Source organism: Argopecten irradians, chromosome 1 (genome assembly GCF_041381155.1).
Source record: "Argopecten irradians isolate NY chromosome 1, Ai_NY, whole genome shotgun sequence".
In the NCBI taxonomy this organism is placed as follows: domain Eukaryota; kingdom Metazoa; phylum Mollusca; class Bivalvia; order Pectinida; family Pectinidae; genus Argopecten; species Argopecten irradians.
This window is the reverse complement of record NC_091134.1, coordinates 37,129,845-37,157,465: the sequence shown is the minus strand read 5'-3', so window position 1 is coordinate 37,157,465 and position 27,621 is coordinate 37,129,845. Positions and strand designations below refer to the sequence as shown.

The 27,621-nt window shown below is 38.8% G+C and overlaps 1 protein-coding gene across 5 annotated transcripts in view; it reads right to left on the bottom strand.

Annotated features, from left to right (window-relative positions):
- Positions 1-27,621, bottom strand: part of LOC138326489 (neuron navigator 2-like) — a 458,029-nt gene that overhangs the window by 407,962 nt on the left and 22,446 nt on the right. Inside the window, exon 1 of one of the 5 annotated variants that reach the window (XM_069272601.1) lies at positions 19,310-19,934. The exons of 1 other annotated variant lie outside the window; for it this stretch is intronic. In XM_069272601.1, the coding sequence (XP_069128702.1) occupies positions 19,310-19,663 (354 nt within the window). In that variant the 5' untranslated portion in view covers positions 19,664-19,934. Of the gene's footprint in view, positions 1-19,309; positions 19,935-27,621 lie in introns of those variants that run through there. 3 more of the 5 variants (XM_069272590.1, XM_069272595.1, XM_069272618.1) reach the window with 3 other exon arrangements.

The window sequence follows — 27,621 nt, the reverse complement described above, 5'->3', positions numbered from 1 at the left end:
GCTACGGATGTTGCAGGCGACAGCGAGAAAACCTTACAAATATTGCTGCAGTTTAACTACAATGCTGGCAAATAGCACCTAAAGTAAACTTGCCTGCATATTTTCTTTCCTGTAATAAAACTTTCAAGGAAAGGGATTCTAAATTCATCATAACCAGAACGATTATTTAATAAAATCCATATTTACGACATGGACTGCAGACAGGACAAGAGTGTCTTGTGGCTGCAGGTGATGAATAATTTATGATAATTTAAATACCAAATATGGAACTATCGTAGTTCTAAATAGAATCAGAATTAGAGGGTTTTGGATTTGATATACTTTTAAAAGCCAGTATCATTTAAGGACATGATAAGTTTATGAGGTGGAGGTAAGCCAGAGTACGTGGAGAAAAACCACAGACCTATGATCAGCAACCCCATCATAAAGGTTTTGAATTTGCAATCCAGCGGTGACAGGCTTGTTGTAATATGTCAGAATATCATGACAATGCATTTTGTCATTGAAAAAATGAAATATTAATAATGCTATAAATGAGAAATAGTATCCAGAGCAGTTGCCTCACTTGCTTAAAATTTTAGTTGACACAAAGAGCATTATGGAAATCATTATTAATGTAGGCCAAACCAAAACAATGATCTGAATAAATATCTGTTATCGTAATATCAATTAAGACTGATTTATGTTATCTTCGCTTGACCGAATGTGCTAATGCCGTCATCTGTCTTAGCCACACAGCGGCCAAAATGGCACGGAAAATTATAACGGGGAAAATTGTCTGGCATTATCTGTAAATATAATGATTGATAATCATATCAATATCCACTGGTGACAAAGTCAGTTACACAGACAAAACACAGATATTAATATAAAGTATTCCATAAACAATAATTACAGCCAGAGAAACAGCATTACCCAACACTACAGGCTGTTGCTGACTGTAATCTTGCATGTTTCTTAGAAAGCAATTTATCACTGTCTGAAGGTCGAGATAGCAATTTCATAGAAATGGGATATATTCAGGAGCTGCCGAAGATATCAAATACATATTTTAGTCATGGTCAATATAAAGCTGAATAGCAATGCATACAACACTCAAAAATTATTCAAGAGATTTGCAGACCAAGATCATACGATGAATCAGTATCGGAGAAATTGTTTCGTAATATGTGTCGGTCACAATCCAAGTCGGAGCCAGGCCCACGCATAAATGACATCATCGAACATGTCTGCAGGCAAGGCAGAAAAAAATACTCAAACAAGCAAATCATTTGAAATATTACTTAGAAATGATTCAAGGCATAACATCAGATTATCATTCTCAGAATTTAATAAGAATCCTGAAACACTCAATATTTTTCTGTGTTACTGGCGGAAATTGATGAAAATCTTTCTTCACCATATCACTCACAGGTGTTACAAGTACAGTTTTGTTATATGGATTTTTTTCTGCTTTACACAGAAATACGAAGACCCTATCCAGTATCTTATCAGAGGTCTGCTGAACCCCGTCAGAGACATCAGTAAATGGTCGTGTTGTCAAGGTTTGTACATACAACCGATTAAATTTGTATGAATGCAGTGATATTGTGCCTCAGCATCAGAAGTCGATATCATCTACTTTAAACAGATATAAACAGATATAAAGCTAAGTCTATAAAGATGGAACAGACTGTGATGTACAAGATGTATCATTACAATACTTTATCCACTACCCCTATCATCCTCACTCCCCCTCCCTATAAATCCCTCCATCCCTTTCCCTAACACTGTAAGTTCCTCTATCCCTTATTGCATTACTTTTTCACCCCTCTGCCCTCCATCCTTTTCCCTTCCACCAGCTTGTCTATCATCTACTATTCCCTTATTTCCCTACTCTCACCCTCCAGTCCTTTCCTTACCTTCTCTGTCCCTTTTGTCACCGTCCCCTACAAACCTCAGACCCTATCTCCTCACTCTATCAGTCAGTCTCTCTGTCCTCTATCAGTCTATACAGTCATAACTCTTCACTATCCTCTACCCCTCTGTCCCTACCCTCACTATCCCTTTGACCCCTGACCCTACTACTTCCCATATGATAATTATTTTTATTACTAACTAAGATATTGATATCTGAAATAGTTCATTTCAAATTTGGTTTTTGCTGTAAAATATCACAGAGAATGAACCCTCCTTATATATATAATGTACCCTTTGAAACCATTGATTGACATTTCTGGATGAAACCCCTCCATACAATAATTGATATCAATATAACAGATACCTTTCAGTCTCTCTGTAAGTGGTGACATGGCAGGATCAAGGATAAAATTTCATAACGGAATTCAATTTCCAATTCTTGCATAATAATTTTATCAATTTAATTTCATAACCAGCAGTTTTTAAGTTGATTTTGACATGACATAATGTCATTTTATAGAATTCAATATTGATTCAATAAACAAGTAGCCCAGTGGACCTCCATAGCCTAGATCTGCTTCTATAGGCCTATTGGCACTGGCAAAAAAAAAAAAAAAACACACACAAGGTCTTTGCCTTTTCACAAATATGACCTTGAATGACTGTTAAGGTCATGCTTCCAATTGAAAAACTTGACAACAATTCAATCAGGCCCTCTATAAGCTCATTCAAGGTCAAAAGGGTCAAAATATGTTAAAATGTTCATTACTATAATTGAAAGCTAAATACATTTACTTGCCAGATAATTGCAGAAACATCAATAATGGTAAAAATCAGTCCTTTGGAAAAAGAAAATTGCAAGTAAAAAGGAATGTTAATCACTGAAAATTCAAACTTTTGAATAATTTATTACAAGCATAAGATAAATTCTGAGACATAACACAAAAACTTCCCATAACTGCATGGAAATTAATACTAATCTATTGATTCTTTTTGTTTTGGCTATGGATGTTGCAGGCGACAGCGAGAAAACCTTACAAATATTGCTGCAGTTTAACTACAATGCTGGCAAATAGCACCTAAAGTAAACTTGCCTGCATATTTTCTTTCCTGTAATAAAACTTTCAAGGAAAGGGATTCTAAATTCATCATAACCAGAACGATTATTTAATAAAATCCATATTTACGACATGGACTGCAGACAGGACAAGAGTGTCTTGTGGCTGCAGGTGATGAATAATTTATGATAATTTAAATACCAAATATGGAACTATCGTAGTTCTAAATAGAATCAGAATTAGAGGGTTTTGGATTTGATATACTTTTAAAAGCCAGTATCATTTAAGGACATGATAAGTTTATGAGGTGGAGGTAAGCCAGAGTACGTGGAGAAAAACCACAGACCTATGATCAGCAACCCCATCATAAAGGTTTTGAATTTGCAATCCAGCGGTGACAGGCTTGTTGTAATATGTCAAGAATATCATGACAATGCATTTTGTCATTGTGATCCTTATCAAAATGAAATATTAATAATGCTATAAATGAGAAACAGTATCCATAGCAGTTGCCTCACTTGCTTAAAATTTTAGTTGACACAAAGAGCATTATGGAAATCATTATTAATGTAGGCCAAACCAAAACAATGATCTGAATAAATATCTGTTATCGTAATATCAATTAAGACTGATTTATGTTATCTTCGCTTGACCGAATGTGCTAATGCCGTCATCTGTCTTAGCCACACAGCGGCCAAAATGGCACGGAAAATTATAACGGGGAAAATTGTCTGGCATTATCTGTAAATATAATGATTGATAATCATATCAATATCCACTGGTGACAAAGTCAGTTACACAGACAAAACACAGATATTAATATAAAGTATTCCATAAACAATAATTACAGCCAGAGAAACAGCATTACCCAACACTACAGGCTGTTGCTGACTGTAATCTTGCATGTTTCTTAGAAAGCAATTTATCACTGTCTGAAGGTCGAGATAGCAATTTCATAGAAATGGGATATATTCAGGAGCTGCCGAAGATATCAAATACATATTTTAGTCATGGTCAATATAAAGCTGAATAGCAATGCATACAACACTCAAAAATTATTCAAGAGATTTGCAGACCAAGATCATACGATGAATCAGTATCGGAGAAATTGTTTCGTAATATGTGTCGGTCACAATCCAAGTCGGAGCCAGGCCCACGCATAAATGACATCATCGAACATGTCTGCAGGCAAGGCAGAAAAAAATACTCAAACAAACAAATCATTTGAAATATTACTTAGAAATGATTCAAGGCATAACGTCAGATTATCATTCTCAGAATTTAATAAGAATCCTGAAACACTCAATATTTTTCTGTGTTACTGGCGGAAATTGATGAAAATCTTTCTTCACCATATCACTCACAGGTGTTACAAGTACAGTTTTGTTATATGGATTTTTTTCTGCTTTACACAGAAATACGAAGACCCTATCCAGTATCTTATCAGAGGTCTGCTGAACCCCGTCAGAGACATCAGTAAATGGTCGTGTTGTCAAGGTTTGTACATACAACCGATTAAATTTGTATGAATGCAGTGATATTGTGCCTCAGCATCAGAAGTCGATATCATCTACTTTAAACAGATATAAACAGATATAAAGCTAAGTCTATAAAGATGGAACAGACTGTGATGTAGAAGATGTATCATTACAATACTTTATCCACTACCCCTATCATCCTCACTCCCCCTCCCTATAAATCCCTCCATCCCTTTCCCTAACACTGTAAGTTCCTCTATCCCTTATTGCATTACTTTTTCACCCCTCTGCCCTCCATCCTTTTCCCTTCCACCAGCTTGTCTATCATCTACTATTCCCTTATTTCCCTACTCTCACCCTCCAGTCCTTTCCTTACCTTCTCTGTCCCTTTTGTCACCGTCCCCTACAAACCTCAGACCCTATCTCCTCACTCTATCAGTCAGTCTCTCTGTCCTCTATCAGTCTATACAGTCATAACTCTTCACTATCCTCTGCCCCTCTGTCCCTACCCTCACTATCCCTTTGACCCCTACCCTTCCCATGTCCTATTCAACCCCCTTCTCTGTCCTTACCCCTTTCCCTCTGTCCCCACCATCTCCCCTTCTGTCCCCTACCCGTCCCTCTGCCCCTACCCCCACTGCTCCTCAGTCCCTTACACCCCTGCCCTCCCTGCTCCATATCTCTCTGCCCTTACCCTCTACACCCCTTCCCCTACACCCCCACAGTTCCTCTTTTCTCTACCCCTGTCATTGCAGTCCCTCTGGCCCCCTGCCTCTATACCTCAGTGCCCCTGCCCCTACCCCTCTGCGCCTCTTCCCCTACCCTTACCACAGCTAACCTAGAAATGATAGTCAAAACTCTTCACTGTACTACTGACCTTTCCACACAATACAACATCAATACTCTTTTCCAGGGAGATTTCCTGTGACCTACTTTCCAGGAAATTGTCCTGGAATACGCCATAACACATGACATAACAATTGTCAATTGGCTCCCTCCACACTGATCGGAAATCAGGAGAAACATTTCAAATGAAGGTTTTCAGTAATCTCACAACTCCACTCGCCGCCATGTTATAGTATTGACAGTGCTGATACTTCTATTACTAGCTGGGTGAAAAAGTAATTGCTATCTTACCAATATGTTGTATTGTTTTTTGAAAATACAGACATTTTTTGCGTGGTTGTAAACAGATTCAGATTGAAAACAGATATACACTTAAAGTTTACAATGCAATTTCCCATCTTCTCCCCCTTGCATTTGGCGTGGATCATCGAGCACACATTGATCCTGGTCACAGCACCAAATTCAACAGAAGTGAGAATAGCGTGCAGTGAGCAGGACTGAAATAATGTGACCCTGGGTTTACTGATCTTTCTCAAGTCTGGCGGAAATCTATTTAACTGAGCTGAATTTTTCTTTGGCGTGAAGTTATAAGGTCACCATATGACTATGTATAGCATTTACAGTTTAAGCCTGCAACAAAACAATGATGGCCTTGTAGTTTATTGTTATCCAAAGCTTCTTTTGTTTTAAAGCTTGAGCAGCATGCACCTTTAATTAAAAAAGAAAATGACTGAATCTTGTACTTTACCTACGATATCAAAATAGAAATTACCGTGCATAACAATTTTAACGCACTTCTTGAGCGGAGCTTTCGTGCTAAAGGCCAATGTCTGTTTCGGACACAATCACAAATAATTACATCCGTTAAAGCTGTACTTTTGTTTAAGGAAAAAAGCCTGACTCATTGACAATTATAATGAGTTTCATTGAACAGATAACATTGTACTTTGATTAGATTTAATTAACAAGCAGTAATCTGGAGGAATCTCAGCATGTTGTTAATGGTCGTGTTGGATGGAGTGACTTTAAACCTGTACTTTAGGGATAACAATGAAAAGTGTTCTGGAAGCATTGTGTTATATTGGGAACCATAAAGGAAGTAGAGTCTTCAGTGATACTGGGGGATCAGTTGGTCAACAGATTATAATACATGCCGTCTCTGTGATCTTGTAAAAGATATTTGGACACTTTTAATTGGCACACTAAAACCTTGTTAGTCTGAATATTTTGGTTTGTGTGTACCATGGGTCTTCTGACTATTGGCACAATACAGCACCTTAAAGCTTACATTAGTGGCAACTAATAAAGGTAATACAAAGAACTCTTTCATAGAAAATTTCAGTTTCTGACATATTTGATGATTTTGATCTTGAATGAAGGTCAAGTTCACTGATTTTAATAAACATGGTAGCCCTTCATGTCAACATGCTACAAGTCCATGAATATCAGGTCTCTAGGCTTCTTAGCTATAAGAAGATGTTAAAAGATTTTAGCCTATTTGACCCCTGTGACCTTGAATGGTGGTCAAGGTCATTTATTTGATTAAACTTGGTAGCCTTTTATCCCAGCATGTCACAGGCCAAATGTCAGGCCACTTGGCCACTTAGTTATTCACAAGAGTTCATTTAAAGATTTTTGTCTATTGTCACCCTGTGACCTTAAATGGCAGTAAAGGTCATTATCAGTACCCATGGCCTTTCAGTTATTGAGAAGAAGTTGTTTGAGAGAAAAGTATATGCACGGTGGATGCACAAGGCGCACAACTACATACGAAGCATGACGACCAGCAACATATGGCCAATACCTGATAAACCTTTACATAATAATCTCCCTTCTTGGAAAAAAATATTTAGTCATAAGAGCAATCTATTTTTGAAAAGAAATCTTCACTATGTATGATAGACATCTGAAAAAATCACAAAGGAAATTTTCTGAAGAGGCGATCCTACATTAATGACTAACAGAATAGAGCACTAATACCTAGATTCCTTCATCCTAAGTTCTGCTACACGACCTTCATAATCTCAAGGTCAACACACTCAATTCTCATAAGGGAGAGTCTAAATTGAGTAAGTCATTGAGACCCATCCCATCTCCTTCTCGGTGATTTAATCTATTGATAGCAGTGCAAGTTTGAAACCCTATCTATGTATTTGTTTTAATATTGCATCAGGAAAGGGCTTCCTTAAAAAGCAATCATGATATTTTCCATCCCTCCGCGATGCTAAGCCCGCTCGAAAACGGTATTTGGTTACATCAGTTCACATACTATATATATATATATATAACGGCACGATACAGTAACATTTGTGGGGCACAATAAATAATTCACAGGATTAATCAACATAAAAGATAACAATTTTTACGTCCATACATACAAAAAATTTTATACCTGCACTTCTACATCATCTGTAGTTAAAACTCTAATCTCATCGCTCATCTGACATACACAGCCCCATCAAAACAGTTAGGTAATCCCACCACTCGTCTGACATACACAGCCCCATCACAACAGTTAGGTAATCCCACCACTCATCTGACATACACAGCCCCATCACAACAGTTAGGTTATCGTCTGACATACACAGCCCCATCACAACAGTTAGGTAATCCCACCACTCATCTGACATACACAGCCCCATCACAACAGTTAGGTAATCCCACCACTCATCTGACATACACAGCCCCATCACAACAGTTAGGTAATCCCACCACTCATCTGACATACACAGCCCCATCACAACAGTTAGGTAATCCCACCACTCATCTGACATACACAGCCCCATCACAACAGTTAGGTAATCCCACCATCTCATCTGACATACACAACCCCCCATCACAACAGTTAGGTAATCCCACCACTCATCTGACATACACAGCCCCATCACAACAGTAGGTATCCCACCACTCATCACATACACAGCCCATTAGTTAGGTAATCCCACCACTCATCTGACATACACAGCCCCATCACAACAGTTAGGTAATCCCACCACTCATCTGACATACACAGCCCCATCACAACAGTTAGGTAATCCCACCACTCATCTGACATACACAGCCCCATCACAACAGTTAGGTAATCCCACCACTCATCTGACATACACAGCCCCATCACAACAGTTAGGTATCCACGCCATCTGACATACACAGCCCCATCAAACAGTTAGGTAATCCCACCACTCATCTGACATACACAGCCCCATCACAACAGTTAGGTAATCCCACCACTCATCTGACATACACAGCCCCATCACAACAGTTAGGTAATCCCACCACTCATCTGACATACACAGCCCCATCACAACAGTTAGGTTATCCCACTGCTCATCTGACATACACAGCCCCATCACAACAGTTAGGTAATCCCACCACTCATCTGACATACACAGCCCCATCACAACAGTTAGGTAATCCCACCACTCATCTGACATACACAGCCCCATCACAACAGTTAGGTAATCCCACCACTCATCTGACATACACAGCCCCATCACAACAGTTAGGTAATCCCACCACTCATCTGACATACACAGCCCCATCACAACAGTTAGGTAATCCCACCACTCATCTGACATACACAGCCCCATCACAACAGTTAGGTAATCCCACTGCTCATCTGACACACACAGCCCCATCACAACAGTTAGGTAATCCCACCACTCATCTGACATACACAGCCCCATCACAACAGTTAGGTAATCCCACCACTCATCTGACATACACAGCCCCATCACAACAGTTAGGTAATCCCACCACTCATCTGACATACACAGCCCCATCACAACAGTTAGGTAATCCCACCACTCATCTGATCTGACATACACAGCCCCATCACAACAGTTAGGTAATCCCACCACTCATCTGACATACACAGCCCCATCACAACAGTTAGGTAATCCCACCACTCATCTGACATACACAGCCCCATCACAACAGTTAGGTAATCCCACCACTCATCTGACATACACAGCCCCATCACAACAGTTAGGTAATCCCACCACTCATCTGACATACACAGCCCCATCACAACAGTTAGGTAATCCCACCACTCATCTGACATACACAGCCCCATCACAACAGTTAGGTAATCCCACACCACTCATCTGACATACACAGCCCCATCACAACAGTTAGGTAATCCCACCACTCATCTGACATACACAGCCCCATCACAACAGTTAGGTAATCCCACCACTCATCTGACATACACAGCCCCATCACAACAGTTAGGTAATCCCACCACTCATCTGACATACACAGCCCCATCACAACAGTTAGGTAATCCCACCACTCATCTGACATACACAGCCCCATCACAACAGTTAGGTAATCCCACCACTCATCTGACATACACAGCCCAATCACAACAGTTAGGTAATCCCACCACTCATCTGACATACACAGCCCCATCACAACAGTTAGGTAATCCCACCACTCATCTGACATACACAGCCCCATCAAAACAGTTAGGTAATCCCACCACTCATCTGACATACACAGCCCCATCACAACAGTTAGGTACCACTATCTGACAACACAGCCCCATCACAACAGTTAGGTAATCCCACCACTCATCTGACATACACAGCCCCATCACAACAGTTAGGTAATCCCACCACTCATCTGACATACACAGCCCCATCACAACAGTTAGGTAATCCCACCACTCATCTGACATACACAGCCCCATCACAACAGTTAGGTAATCCCACCACTCATCTGACATACACAGCCCCATCACAACAGTTAGGTAATCCCACCACTCATCTGACATACACAGCCCCATCACAACAGTTAGGTAATCCCACCACTCATCTGACATACACAGCCCCATCACAACAGTTAGGTAATCCCACCACTCATCTGACATACACAGCCCCATCACAACAGTTAGGTAATCCCACCACTCATCTGACATACACAGCCCCATCACAACAGTTAGGTAATCCCACCACTCATCTGACATACACAGCCCCATCACAACAGTTAGGTAATCCCACCACTCATCTGACATACACAGCCCCATCACAACAGTTAGGTAATCCCACCACCTCATCTGACATACACAGCCCCATCACAACAGTTAGGTAATCCCACCACTCATCTGACATACACAGCCCCATCACAACAGTTAGGTAATCCCACCACTCATCTGACATACACAGCCCCATCACAACAGTTAGGTAATCCCACCACTCATCTGACATACACAGCCCCATCACAACAGTTAGGTAATCCCACCACTCATCTGACATACACAGCCCCATCACAACAGTTAGGTAATCCCACCACTCATCTGACATACACAGCCCCATCACAACAGTTAGGTAATCCCACCACTCATCTGACATACACAGCCCCATCACAACAGTTAGGTAATCCCACCACTCATCTGACATACACAGCCCCATCACAACAGTTAGGTAATCCCACCACTCATCTGACATACACAGCCCCATCACAACAGTTAGGTAATCCCACCACTCATCTGACATACACAGCCCCATCACAACAGTTAGGTAATCCCACCACTCATCTGACATACACAGCCCCATCACAACAGTTAGGTAATCCCACCACTCATCTGACATACACAGCCCCATCACAACAGTTAGGTAATCCCACCACTCATCTGACATACACAGCCCATCACAACAGTTAGGTAATCCCACCACTCATCTGACATACACAGCCCCATCACAACAGTTAGGTAATCCCACCACTCATCTGACATACACAGCCCCATCACAACAGTTAGGTAATCCCACCACTCATCTGACATACACAGCCCCATCACAACAGTTAGGTAATCCCACCACTCATCTGACATACACAGCCCCATCACAACAGTTAGGTAATCCCACCACTCATCTGACATACACAGCCCCATCACAACAGTTAGGTAATCCCACCACTCATCTGACATACACAGCCCCATCACAACAGTTAGGTAATCCCACCACTCATCTGACATACACAGCCCCATCACAACAGTTAGGTAATCCCACTCTCATCTGACATACACAGCCCCATCACAACAGTTAGGTAATCCCACCACTCATCTGACATACACAGCCCCATCACAACAGTTAGGTAATCCCACCACTCATCTGACATACACAGCCCCATCACAACAGTTAGGTAATCCCACCACTCATCTGACATACACAGCCCCATCACAACAGTTAGGTAATCCCACCACTCATCTGACATACACAGCCCCATCACAACAGTTAGGTAATCCCACCACTACACATCTGACACACACATCACAACAGTTAGGTAATCCCACCACTCATCTGACATACACAGCCCCATCACAACAGTTAGGTAATCCCACCACTCATCTGACATACACAGCCCCATCACAACAGTTAGGTAATCCCACCACTCATCTGACATACACAGCCCCATCACAACACGTTAGGTAATCCCACCACTCATCTGACATACACAGCCCCATCACAACAGTTAGGTAATCCCACCACTCATCTGACATACACAGCCCCATCACAAACAGTTAGGTAATCCCACCACTCATCTGACATACACAGCCCCATCACAACAGTTAGGTAATCCCACCACTCATCTGACATACACAGCCCCATCACAACAGTTAGGTAATCCCACCACTCATCTGACATACACAGCCCCATCACAACAGTTAGGTAATCCCACCACTCATCTGACATACACAGCCCCATCACAACAGTTAGGTAATCCCACCACTCATCTGACATACACAGCCCCATCACAACAGTAAGGTGATCCCACCACTCATCTGACATACACAGCCCCATCACAACAGTTAGGTAATCCCACCACTCATCTGACATACACAGCCCCATCACAAACAGTTAGGTAATCCCACCACTCATCTGACATACACAGCCCCATCACAACATTTAGGTAATCCCACACTGCTCATCTGACACACACAGCCCCATCACAACAGTTAGGTAATCCCACCACTCATCTGACATACACAGCCCCATCACAACAGTTAGGTAATCCCACCACTCATCTGACATACACAGCCCCATCACAACAGTTAGGTAATCCCACCACTCATCTGACATACACAGCCCCATCACAACAGTTAGGTAATCCCACCACTCATCTGACATACACAGCCCCATCACAACAGTTAGGTAATCCCACCACTCATCTGACATACACAGCCCCATCACAACAGTTAGGTAATCCCACCACTCATCTGACATACACAGCCCCATCACAACAGTTAGGTAATCCCACCACTCATCTGACATACACAGCCCCATCACAACAGTTAGGTTATCCCACTGCTCATCTGACATACACAGCCCAATCACAACAGTTAGGTAATCCCACCACTCATCTGACATATACAGCCCCATCAAAACAGTTAGGTAATCCCACCACTCATCCGACATACACAGCCCCATCACAACAGTTAGATAACATATATATAGGCTATAGTACAATAGTAATGTTGGGTATCGGATTAGGTCTCATTGAGTGTTGGAAAGCATATTTTATTATTTAATGTCAGAAGTATAAGATATACATATACTGAAACAGGCAATGTTATTATATAAGACTCTTTCATATGTGGATATGAAGGATAGGGATATTCTACCCGAGGGTCACAAAATGTAGTAAAACCTGAGGCTTGCCGAGGGTTTTGCAACATTTTGTGATCCCGAAGGTAGAATATCCCTATCCTTCATATCCACTTATGAAAGAGTATTTTTCTTTCATACCACGACGTTTTACTGCAATTTTACAACTATAATATCCTGCCATTTTGAAATAAATTCGAAGAAATCCATGACTGGAAGTCAATTTTCATACATGAAAAATTACGTGATATTTTCAACACAAATTCCGTTGCTTGCATCTTTTATAGTAAAACCAGTCAATTTTGTGAAAAAAAATGTTAAAATTTTTCAGAGGAAATAGATATTTTGTTGACGCCGTGACGTCACGAAGCTTTATTGCATGGGTAGCCATGCAATACAGCCTCAGGCGACATGAGTGTATTGCCCTAGACCAGCCAGTATTACACCCGTAGGTATGAAAGAAAGATAAATGCTTCATACACATCGTAGATGTACGACATTTTATTCTTTGATTACATTTAATACACATTAAGAGTAAGTTATAATGTTAAATCCTATGCACACTAAAATGTATTCCATTTGTTAAAGATATAATCTTGTGATACAGGGCCACGGGTGGTCGAGTGGTTAAGATGTCCAACATATCATCGAATGAGCCCTCCACCTCTAAGTCACAAGTCCCATGTGGGGCAGTTGCTAGGTACTGACCGCTGGTCAGTGGTTCCACCACCTTTTCAACCTGACACATTGGTAAATGACCCTGGCTGTTAATATAATGTTAACCCAAACAAACAAGACCAAATGTATTGGACAGAAAAACCTGCTTTAAGCAACCACTTCTCTATAATGACCACCTGCTTTAGGCAACCACCACTGCATTGTGACAATGGCTAGTGTCATTATAGACAGGTTTGACTGCATTCTAAAACCTTTTTTATACAATTATTGATTTCAGTCCGACTTTCGTTGCTTCATCTTCTACCTTTTTATCCTGCTACAAGACGTAGCAATTATCTATTGAAGCCAAGATGCGACAAAGAAACCAGCTCATTCATGTAAGTGCATCCCTGTACAATGGCTAAAAGAAATCAGCTCATTCATGTAAGCACATCCCTATACAACGGCTCGGAATACATGTAAACAAGCCAGGCAAATCAGAAATTGATCACATCTATTTTATTCTTTTATTCCAAGCCATTTTCATGATCATGCATTCCTTAAAATCGCCAGATGCTCTTGATATGTTGGTATCATTTTGCATTCCTTAAAATCGCAAGTGTCACATGCATGTTTGAAAGGCTGTCTAATTCCATATCAATGCTGTAAAGTTGGGTAGAAAACAAACATTTTGATGACCTTACCTATTACCACATGTTTAAAGCAAGTGTCACATGCATGTTTGAAAGGCATGTCTAATTCCATATCAATGCTAGAATACACCTTTAAAAGGAAAGATTTTCAAACTCAACTGACAGACAGTTTCTGGAGTAAGGAATGAATTATTCAAATTTTTGTATTTCAAACAGACATTTAACAACATTTAAGACGCATGAAGTAGACTAATCAAAATAAAACCCTCAAGACAGTGGCATTTTCTTGGAACATTCCCACAAAAAACATTAGAATTGGGAACATACATGTAGGTAATTATTGAGAAAATGGAAGCATTACATGCGAAAAGACATCTAATGCTTGTTTCTTTTCCTGAAATCTCAATTACCCGCCTCTTGAGCATGAATCTCTGGGGACATGAACTTCCAACAGTGATTTATGCAAGTACTGGATTACATCATTAAAAGCTGTATAAACCTACTGAAATGGCCTGAATTCTACAATTTTCTGTAGGAAGGAGATTTTTATTATGTTCCCTTTACCTATAAGTACAAAACAACACATGCCAAATGGCCCCTCCCTTATAGGGAAGGTAAACACACTGGAACAGTCCTGAAATAGCCTGTTCAATACAGATCAATAATATTTCTAATACATCCAGTTATGAAATATTTATTCATATGAAATTCATCTAATTTCCCATTTATCGATTTAGGTGTAAAGCTAATCCAAAGTCAAACCATCAAATACATCAATTAATCCAATGACTAATCTCTTCATTTTATCCTGACAATAATCCATTAACTAATCTAATCATTAAGCAAGTCTTATATCCCATCATTAGAACATTCAGGAATCAAGTAACCAACAGTCATATCACCAATCCAGTCACCATTCTAGTCAACTACCAGTGAACAATTTGCCAATTAACCAGTCACCAATATTGCCAATTAGCAAGCCACCAACCCAGCTAATTAACTAATTACCAGTCAACCAACTAACAAGTCACTATTCCGGCCAATTAAGTAGGCACCAATATAGCCAATTAATTATATATATAAACAATTAGCAATCCACCAACTAACAAATCACCAATCCAGCCAATTAACCAATCAACTGGCCACTAATACAGCCAATTAACCAATCAACTGGCTACTAATACAGCCAATTAACCAGTTACCAATCCAGCCAATTAAGCAACAAAAAACCAGCCAATCAGCCAGTCACAATTCCAACAAATTAATAAGTCACTAATTATGCCAATTAACCAGTCATCAATCCATCAAATTAAGCAAACACTAGTCCAGTCTATTAACCAATCACCAGTCCAGTCAATTAAGTAGTCTCTAATATAATTATGTTAATTAACCATTTACCAATCCAGCCAATTAACAAGTCATCAATCCAGCTAATGAACTAGTCACCAATCCAGCCAATTAACAAGTTACCAATCCAGCCAATTAACCAGTCACCAATCCAGCAAATTGACATTTCACCAATACAGCCAATTAACCAGTCACCAATACAACCAATTGACAAGTCACATATCCAGCCAATTAACAAGTCACCAATCCAGCAAATTAACCAGTTACCAATACAGCTATTTGACAAGTCACCAATCCAGCCAATTGACAACTCACCAATCCAGCCAATTTACCAGTCACCAATCAAGCCAATTAACAAGTAACCAATCCAGCCAATTAACTAGTTACCAATCTAGCCAATTAACAAGTCACCAATCCAGCCAATTGACAATTCACCAATCCAGCCAATTTACCAGTCACCAATCCAGCCAATTAACCAGTCAACAATCCAGCCAATTAACCAGTTAACAATCAAGCCAATGAACCAGTCACCAATCCAGCCAATTAACAAGTTACCAATCCAGCCAAATAACAAGTCACCAATCCAGCCAATTAACAAGTCATCAATCAAGGCAATGAACCAGTCACCAATAGAGTCAATTAACCAATCACCAATCCAGCTAATTAACAAGTCACCAATCCAGCCAATTAACAAGTCACAACCAACCAATTAACAAGTCACAACCAGCCAATTAACAAGTTACCAATCCAGCCAATTAACTAGTTACCAATCCAACCAATTAACTAGTTACCAATCCAGCCAATTAACTAGTTACCAATCCAGCCAATTAACTAGTCTCCAATCCAGACAATGAAACAGTCACCAATCCAGTCAATTAACCAATCACCAATCCAGCTAATTAACAAGTCACCAATCAAGCAAATTAACCAATCAGTAATCAAGCCAATGAACCAGTCACCAATCCAGCCAATTAGCAAGTCAATAATCCAGACATCCATTCATTAATTCAATATCTTATCAAACCATTAATCCAATTAGTTATCACTTATCCATTCATTAGATAACTCAATAATTCAGTTAATTATTCAATCACTAGTCAAGTCCCTAATCCAGTTATTAATCCATTCCACGAACCTATATCCTGCACTTAATCATTACAACACTTCCAGCAAGTTCATTGATAGTCAATTTATTTCAATAAGTTAAAAATTACCCAACATCAACTTAATACAGGGTAAATAAACACAGTATGTCACTATGAGTAACACAGACCTTTACAGCCATTAAATTATCAGGAGACATCAAATAACAGACAAGATGTCCACTGATGGCTATCACCTACATATCACATTGATCTGTTGTCAATGTTCAATTAAACCTTCATGGAAAACTCCAGCTACAATCAGAAAGTCAGAAAAAATGTGAGTGATATCATATACTATCATAATACAGACATTAGTCGTGATCACATCCTGTTTATGGGTGTAAAACTGTAAAAGGAAGCAGCAGATTTTGATGTCTCCTTTATATGTCTATCTGGGTCTTCTTCTCCCAGTTACTAGAAAAATATTCATGCAGGTGCTCTTCACTTCAAATTCTTTTTTTATGATGACTTTAAAGTCTTGTCCATATAAAGGAATTGATAAATTATTTCAAAGGGACATCTCAGAAGATGTTTTATGTCATCTTTATACTTTGTCCTGATACAATTCAACAAACATATGCAGAACTCATAAAACTGCTATCAAACACATCCCTTTCTAGTTCTGCATTCACAATGAATGGTATTTTTAGTGAGGAGTCGTTATTATAGTGTATGAAAAGCTAGGAGGATTTCACTGATATGGTAACAAAATCAGATTGGTATAGCTTGTATAAACATGGTCTCTGTTGCTTAGCTGATGGGGCAAGCTTCTTTGGCTCAAATAGTGAGTTGTTGGTTATTAAGTCATGGACCTGCATGGTCCCATTCCTGGTCAGGGCACTAACAGAAATTTGCATTTTCCTAGTTTTCCTTTTATACATTTCCTTAATATTTAGTGAATATTTTTAGTTGTGCAGAGTCAAAAGTCAATATCAATTTTATTGGAGATTGATACAGCTAGGTACACTACAAACATCAGGACTGCATTTTAAACACTTTATAATTAAACATCCAGATTAGAAAGAAAGACAAGCAGAAGAACTTAATGTAACCCTTATACAATTTGTCTCTCTCCATTTGAATGTCAATGGGAGACACAAGGTAACACAGAGTCAATGTTCAGTAAGAATGGTAGACAATTTCAACTCCGAATATTCAATTATTTTTTTCAGAATGAATTGCCAATCATTGTCTTGGATCCAATAACATTACTATCACAAACTGTGTAAAAAGTAAAACAAATTTCTTTTATTACAATCATCGTTTTTGGATCCAATAACTTTTCCACTCCAAAACTGTGTAAAAAGTAACAAACTTATCCCATTTCTGGGTACAAGTCAAAAACAAAAACACCAATATTGGTTTTCTCTATTGTAGTTTGTGTAAGGCTATTAATCACAGAGATCTGCTATGTACACATGGTTAACAGTTTTTGTGATAGTAGAAGTGGTCTTCCTTGTTATTAGAGAAAATCCTATCAATGTATAACTGGGTTTTACTTTGATTTGTATCTAATTAACAGTTGTTGGGTCATTAAAGGACATACTAAGTTAACAGGTGGAGGAAAGCAAGAGTACTCAGTGAAAAACCACCGACCAATGATTTTTAAATTCACAACAGATGAAGAGCTAGTGTTAATATGTGAGAACACCTTAATCACTCAGTCATTACATGGCCCCTAGTAACAGATCACATTTCCACTGTCCACTCAGCATTACTTTACATGCACTTCTAATATTGTTTAACAAGAATTTTAATCATCAAGGTAATTCATTTAATGAAAATTCAAACTTAAAAACCTTTTAAAACCTGTGAAGGTCACAGTAAGATCAATCCAAGGGTTAATTAAATTCCTCTCATTCTATGTAACTCATGAAGGGACAAAACAAATTTGTTTCAATAATATGACCCATTTTCAAATGAGAGTAGGTCAATTATTCCAACATAATCAATAGTCTAGGCCTATAATCATCTATTTGAAATCATCAATCACTTGTGAAATTCTTATTCAGCGTTTCCTGTTAGACAGAGGAAGGATGGCTCGGAATGTATAGAATCAGACTCCTTGGTTGTTGTTTAAGCATTCATCAATTAAGATCAATAACAGTTACAAATATGAAACAGGCGAATGTTACTGTTTTAAGGAAAATCTATATATATCCTGTAGTGTGTGTGGGGGTTTGTTCAGATCACGGACGGTCACAGCAAATACAATACCCTGTGGTCACTTCCTTACCCTATTAGGACAAATTGACCATGGCCGTCTGTAACTTACAAATCATTCCCCCAAGGTCAGTGCTGACCACACATCTTACAAGGTCACCGACTATATTGTTCATTCTGTCAGATTCCCCAACAGAGGGAATATCAAACATATCATCCTTAATCAAATTATTTGAAATATCAATTCTATTTGTACACTGTTGTAAACTTCAAACAGACTAATGCTCACCTATGTAAGTGACCACTTGCACTGTCCACTAAATCATATGTCTTAACACCCTAACCTCCTTTTATTCCAGGAAAGCACCAGAAAAAGGACCAAGGCAAATTCAATTAGTAAAATCCTGAGAAAGTGAACCCATCAAAAGATATCACCAAATTTCATATCTTACTTACCTTAACCTTGGTCTGGGCCTGTGGACTTATTTCCGGTGATCCGTTGGTCATGGACGTATTTTCCATGTTATTTTCCGTGGTCGAATGTGCATCATTACATTTTGAAATCTCAACACTATTTGTGGATGCACAACTGGTAACAACAATAAACGACGGGGTTTTCCTCGCCCCTGACAACTTAGATGACGGTATATTACTTGTACTTGATGTAATTCCTGTAAATGTTGAAAGGGGCTCTTTTTTCACCCCACCAGATTTAACTGATGTCCCTGACTTTACCACAGGAGGGGCAGACGACGTCCCCTCACGTCTTGGCATTGGTATACGAGTATTCCGTGGACTGTGGGATGCCATATTTGGTTAATCTGTTATAACCTCAAACCCGTGTAAATTGTGCAATTTCACAGACTTATCAAATCATTGTATTTCCATGTAAATCTTGAATTTTTCATTCAATCATAAAATCTCACTACCCTAAAATCATTCCTGCAATATCATGATATTTCATATAACTGTGGAGAAAAATACTTTGAATTTCCAGGAAATCCCAAATAAAATGAAGTGTATCCTTATACAGTATGTTGTAAAATAATTCTTCAGATAAAGGTATGAATACTACATTGTAACATTAGAAGGTTTTCTTAAGATAGGCGTACCACTGAAGTCACTGGTCCGTGTCACAATCGAGACATGTTTAATTAAACCCGAATATGACATAATTAAATTACACCACCGTGCACTGAAATAATCCATCGTTACATATTGTAGAATACCTGACGAAATCTGATTGGGCAGCACAGCCCTACAATATTCCTAGATTCACACATCCTTTTTACTAAGCCATGAAGCTAAACGCTTCATGCTCGAGCCAAATTCTTCACACTTGTACTGTACCGTGTCAACTTGCCAAAAAAAGCACACACAGCAGAATATCCGCATATTTTTTAATCAATTGTTTACTTCACAGAGAGCCTAACACAAGACACACGATAATTGGAGATGTGTTTTGGCTTATTAACCCCGAAGTTTCTCCAATATGAGGTTGTAATTCTGTTTATTCCACTCCTGCTGCTGTAGCATGCACATCCTGGCACTGGGTTTAGCCCGACAGGACACTCTGTATGTTTATTCCTGGTAGCTATGATCATCATATAATGACAACAAAATCGCTTTCCTGGCAAACCAGTGCAGTGTCGTCTGCTCACCGAGACCTTCTCTTCCAACAATACATCAAAATTTGTATACAAATATACATTCGTTCAATATTCATGTGACGTCTGCTTCATGATCGGATGCTATTATTTCGGCTTTGTCACAATCCAAAGAATAGCATGTCAATGGAACGTCTCCGTTTAAAATTTTGTCTTCAGGCTTCAGCTTGACAATTCTCCAGGAAAATTAATTCCTTAATTCACATAAACTATGTCCCATATATTTAATACTACAATTTTTACCAAAGCTGAAACTGATATCAGTCGATCAATTCACTGGGAATCACTTCAGAACTGACCATCCGTTCCAGATGCCAACCATTCCACCACGTCAATCTTTTTCCGATAAATTTGCACAAAACCGTTCATTTAAACCTCTTGTTTACATAAACAGCAAGCCTCTAACGATGTGTGGTAATACTATTGATTATAAATATCACCGATAAATGCCATGACAGAATCACACACAATTTACACCTGCAATACACAACTGAAAGCTGATTAGGCAAAAAAACATACAGGTGACATAAACAAATGTGTCCGATATAGCGTGTCCACAAACCATTGTCATATATTCCTGACAAAAGATAAACTCTAAAAGGAGTTAATACCTATCGGATTTCTCAATGAAAAAAAAACATACTTAAAAAATTTACTGCCAGGACATAAAAGCCCTTACTGCAATTACGTATGTATTTATTCTTTCATGGAGACGCGGCATGGAAATCCAATTGGAACAAAACCGAATAGAATAGCTCCTGGCATCGTGGCTTTCACTGTCGTCTGCAAATGGCTTTGACGGATGCACATTTTATGCACAGTGAATAATAATACTAGGTTTTCACCACCCGTAAAGAAAAACTCCACACACGTTGTTGATTTGGTTGTTAAGTCAGGAACCCATCAATTGAGCGATTTGAAGCAATATTTTGTGGGAAGTACTATAATGGTGTAGTTGATTAAACAATAACACGAGGTCCCAACGAGGATTAGATGGATATGATATATACTGTAGGACAGCGTGGTCCTTGCCTCAACATAGGTATTGCTAGTGTTACCACAGCCAAGCAGTCAGATCAATACAAAGTACTACTGCTTCAAAATGTTATTCAAATCCGTAAGCAGAAAGTAAAGAGAGAATCTATCAATCCTCTAACGTCATTTTTATGTAAATTTTCCATATTCAGTCCGACATTTAATCACACACATATTATGATCCATATCAGCTCCGAGGTTACGTAACCCCAACTCCATCCCCGACAGGCCCAATTATATGATGCTTTACTGTTCAAGAAAGCGTGAAATTCACATGTAAACCTCACTGAATGGGTGGGCGGGGAATTACCGACATACTTCGCTGCGCATGATTAAAGTCACAAAGCTGTCAATCCTATATAAAAACATGGGAACTTGTGCTGGACCATCCACCTGTTGTTATCGTCACATAAAAAAAATGTTTTTTATTTCCCTAGCCTGGTGACTGGAGAATGTTTCAGCGCTGTCGATAAAGAACCACACTGGTCAATAAATCCTAAGACGAAAACTGCAGAATCAGTGCTTTCTGGGATGACAAGTCCAAGATATCATATTTGTCATTACATTTGTACTCTTTCTATTCATTCTGTTTACACAGAGACTATAACCCAGCTGGTATCTGTTGATACAGACTATAACCCAGCTGGTATCTGTTGATACAGACTATAACCCAGCTGGTATCTGTTTAGACAGACTATAACCCAGCTGGTATCTGTTTAGACAGACTATAACCCAGCTGGTATCTGTTGAGACAGACTATAACCCAGCTGGTATCTGTTTAGACAGACTATAACCCAGCTGGTATCTGTTGAGACAGACTATAACCCAGCTGGTATCTGTTTAGACAGACTATAACCCAGCTGGTATTTGTTTAGACAGACTATAACCCAGCTGGTATCTGTTAAGACAGACTATAACCTAGCTGGTATATGTTAAGACAGACTAAGACCCAGCTGGTATTTGTTAAGACAGACTATAACCCAATTGGTAACTGTTTAAACAGACTATAACCCAGCTGGTATCTGTTTAGACAGACTATAACCCAGCTGGTAACTGTTTAGACAGACTATAACCCAGCTGGTATCTGTTTAGACAGACTATAACCCAGCTGGTATCTGTTTAGACAGACTATAACCCAGCTGGTATTTGTTTAGACAGACTATAACCCAGCTGGTATCTGTTAAGACAGACTATAACCTAGCTGGTATCTGTTAAGACAGACTAAGACCCAGCTGGTATTTGTTAAGACAGACTATAACCCAATTGGTAACTGTTTAAACAGACTATAACCCAGCTGGTATCTGTTTAGACAGACTATAACCAGCTGGTATCTGTTTAGACAGACTATAACCCAGCTGGTATTTGTTAAGACAGACTATAACCCAGCTGGTATCTGTTTAGACAGACTATAACCCAGCTGGTATCTGTTAAGACAGACTATAACCCAGCTGGTATCTGTTAAGACAGACTATAACCAGCTGTATTGTTAAGACAGACTAGCTGGTATTTGTTAAGACAGACTATAACCCAATTGGTAACTGTTTAAACAGACTATAACCCAGCTGGTATCTGTTTAGACAGACTATAACCCAGCTGGTAACTGTTTAGACAGACTATAACCAAGCTGGTATCTATAAGACAAACTATAACCCAGCTGGTATTTGTTAATACAGACTATAACCCAGCTGGTATCTATAAGACAGACTATAACCCAGCTGGTATTTGTTAAGACAGACTATAACCCAGCTGGTATTTGTTAGGGCAGACTATAACCAAGCTGGTGTCTGTTTAGACAGACTATAACCCAGCTGGTATTTGTTTAGACAGACTATAACCCAGCTGGTATCTGTTTAGACAGACTATAACCCAGCTGGTATCTGTTAAGACAGACTATAACCCAGCTGGTATCTATAAGACAGACTATAACCCAGCTGGTATCTGGTAAGACAGACTATAACCCAGCTGGTATCTGTTTAGACAGACTATAACCCAGCTGGTAACTGTTTAGACAGACTATAACCCAGCTGGTATCTGTTTAGACAGACTATAACCCAGCTGGTATCTATAAGACAGACTATAACAGACTATAACCCACTGGTATCTGAGACAGACTATAACCCAGCTGGTATCTTTAGCATAAACAGACTAACATACCCAGCTGGTATCTATAAGACAGACTATAACCAGCTGGTATCTGTTTGACAGACTATACCCAGTGTATGTTAGACAGACTATAACCCAGCTGGTATCTATAGACAGATTATAACCAGCTGGTATCTGTTAGACAGACTATAACCCAGTGGTACTGTTTAGACAGACTATAACCCAGCTGGTATCTGTTGAGACAGACTATAACCCAGTGTATCAGACAGACTATAACCCAGCTGTATCAGACAGACTATAACCCACTGGTATTGTAGACAGACTATACCCAGTGGTATCTATAGTATAACCCAGCTGGTATTGTAGACAGACATAACCCAGCTGGTATCTGTTTAGACAGACTATAACCCAGCTGGTATTGTTAGACAGACTATAACCCAGCTGGTATCTATAAGACAGACTATAACCCAGTGTACTGTTGACAACTATACCAATTTAGACGACTACCAGCTGGTATCTTGAGACTAAACCATGTTGTAGACTATAACCCAGCTGGTACTATAACCTATACCACTGGTTTTTTAGACAGACTATAACCCACGGTATCTTAAGACAGATATAACCAGCTGGTATCTGTTTAGACAGACTATAACCCAGCTGGACAGATAACCCAGTGGTATTAACAGACTATAACCCAGCTGGTATCTGTATGACAGACTATAACCCAGCTGGTACTGATCTATATACTAGACAGACTATAACCCAGCTGGTATCTGTTGAGACAGACTATAACCCAGCTGGTATCTGTAAGACAGACTATAACCCAGCTGGTATCTGTTTAGACAGACTATAACCCAGCTGGTATCTGTTTAGACAGACTATAACCCAGCTGGTATCTATAAGATAGACAGACTATAACCCAGCTGGTATCTATAAGATAGACTATAACCCAAGTGGTAACTATAAGATAGACTATAACCCAGCTGATATCTAATAAGACAGACAATCACACAGTTGGTATCTGTTTAGACAGGCTATAATCCGGCTGGTGTTAGTTTAGACAGACTATAACCGAGCTGGTATCTGTTTAGACAAACTATAACCCAGCTTATATCTGTTTCGACAGACTATAACACAGCTGGTATCTAGACAGACTATAACCCAGCTAGTATCTGTTTAGACGGACTATAACTCAGTTAGTATCTGTATACACAGACTATAACCGAGCTGGTATCTAGACAGACTATAACCCAGCTAGTATCTATTTAGACAGACTATAACTCAGTTAGTATCTGTATAGACAGATTATAACCGAGCTGGTATCTAGACAGACTATGACCCAGCTAGTATCTTTTTAGACAGACTATAACTCAGTTAGTATCTGTATACACAGACTATAACTCAGTTAGTATCTGTATACACAGACTATATCCCAGCTGATATCTGTTTAGCCACACTATAACCCAGTTGCTATCTATTTAGACAGAATATAACCGAGCTGATATCTGGTAAGACGGAATATAACCCAGTTGGTATCTGTATAGACAGACTATAACCCAGCTGGTATCTGTCGAGACAGACTGTAATATACCTAATATTTGTTTAGACAGACTATAACCCAGCTGATATCTGTTTAGACAGACTATAACCCAGCTGGTATCTGTTTAGACAAACTATAACCCAGCTGGTATTGGTTGAGACAGACTATATCCCATCTGGTATCTGTTGAGACAGACTTTAACCCAGCTGATATCTGTTTAGACAGACTATAACCCAGCTGGTATCTGTTGAGACAGACTATAACCCAGCTGGTATCTGTTTAGACAGACTATAACCCAGCTGATATCTGTTTAGACAGACTACAACCCAGCTGGTATTTGTTGAGACAGACTATAACCCAGCTGGTATATGTTAAGACACACTATAACCTAGCTGGTATCTGTTGAGACAGACTATAACCCAGGTGGTATATGTTTAGACAGACTATAACCCAGTTGGTATCTGTTGAGACAGACTATAACCCAGGTGGTATCTGTTTAGGAAGACTGTAATCCAACTAGTCTATATACCAAGTGGTTTATGTTAAGACATACTTACACAGCTGGTATCTTTCCATTCTCAAGAGGGGATGGAATGGTATACAATGTAAAGCAATGATAATGAGAAATTTCTCTCATAGATCTAGATTTTACAAACAAAATAATGTGATACTTACCTCAAATTTATCTATGGATATTTCCCGATAGGTAAATATGAGGTAAGTATCACATGATGAGTGAAGTAAAATAGTCACCACACAAAAGTATAGCCAGGGTCAACATAATAACCACCCCACCAATTTATGGTTTGAAATAATTTTCATAAATACAGAGCAAACTAAGTATTTTTGTAACAGTCACTACTGTTCTATGGAGGACTGAGATGTTTTCCTATATCTAACAATACAATGCTATGACTGTCATTCACATGTCATCTATTCTCATATACTTCCAACTCCATTGAAATTTTCTGAATACGAAGTTAAAAATCTATGTAACAATGGTTTCAATTAATCTAACCTGAGCCAACAGCAATAACTTTAAAAGTTGGAGTCCATTTATTTCTGTAGAATATTTGATTATAAACACGATTAGAAGCGTACATCCATTTCGATAAACAAAGCATTATGCAGTAAAACTTTTTTTATTGATGAAAATCTCATCAAAGATTGCACCAGGAGCAACATAGGATTTCTCCCTGGAGTGCGATGTGCAATTTAAAAGCTCTGTCAAACTCTTGGTGGTTTTTCAGAATCAAAAGCCGCTTAACCCAGGAAATGGGTTTGGAAGGTTTAAATTTAATCAGATTGGTACGATTTTCAATTTAACACAAGATTGTTGTCAATCAATCCCGCCAATGCTCTGTTCTGTAGGCCCAACAAGTAATCTGGCAAGGAAAAGGTCATAAAGGCCTGTATATCTCACAGGAAGATATCTTAAGACTTGAAACTTAGTAAAGAAAGGGTTTTGACATACAATATAAAGCATCTACTGAAAAAAGTTTGTATGTATTTTCAGTTTTGGTAATAAAATGCAAATTTATGACATTTTAACCTCTTTCTTTCAGAACACCATATAGGAAAACAATTTTGAGGCCATGTATAATAATTGAATGATGACTAGTTATTAAACCAAAAATATTTTTCTGTATTCCTGAATTTGAAGGGACCATAACTCCATCAAATCAGATTAAAATGGTAATCTAAAACTTGGTCAAGCACTTATAGTGTATTAGAAATTATTAAGTATCAAACACCAATTTTTTTTTTTTTTTTTTTTTTTGTTAATAAAGGGCTATGCTTTACAGATCAATGTAAAAGGAGTGGGTCGGAGTAACTTGTACATAGTGTTAAATACAGTCTCAGCTGACGGACCATGCTTCTGTAATTGGCTCAGTCAGCAGAGCCATAGTTTTTCACAACCCTTTAATTAGTCAATATTTCTACCAAATGTGAAGGAAATCTTTGGACAATTGTTCCAATTCTTTCATAAAACTGCCAGAAAACAAACATCTTATTCATCAAAAGGTCATAAACTCCACAACTAAGACCTGTCAAAATCAGATGATAAAACAAAACAAAGTAGTTTTTCATCCCAACATTCATTTGAGTATTTGGAAGATATTTAATATGGTGTAAGAGATCTCTGAGCATCCTAGTTGTTTATATGAAGTGATTTTAAGAGATCAACTTTAAAAGTTCGAATGAAGGTCCAGGACACTTATTTGAACAATCTTAGTAGCCGGAGACTTTACCCATACTCTTGCTTACTGAAAAATTGTTCGAAAAGCCAGCCAATTGATCCTTAATTGGTACTCTGAGTGAAGTTCAAGGTTATTCAAATTAATAAGTGGAAGACCTTGGGGTAGGTGAGCTAAGACATAATAAGGTAAATGAGTGAAAAATAACAAAATAATGGTTTAAAG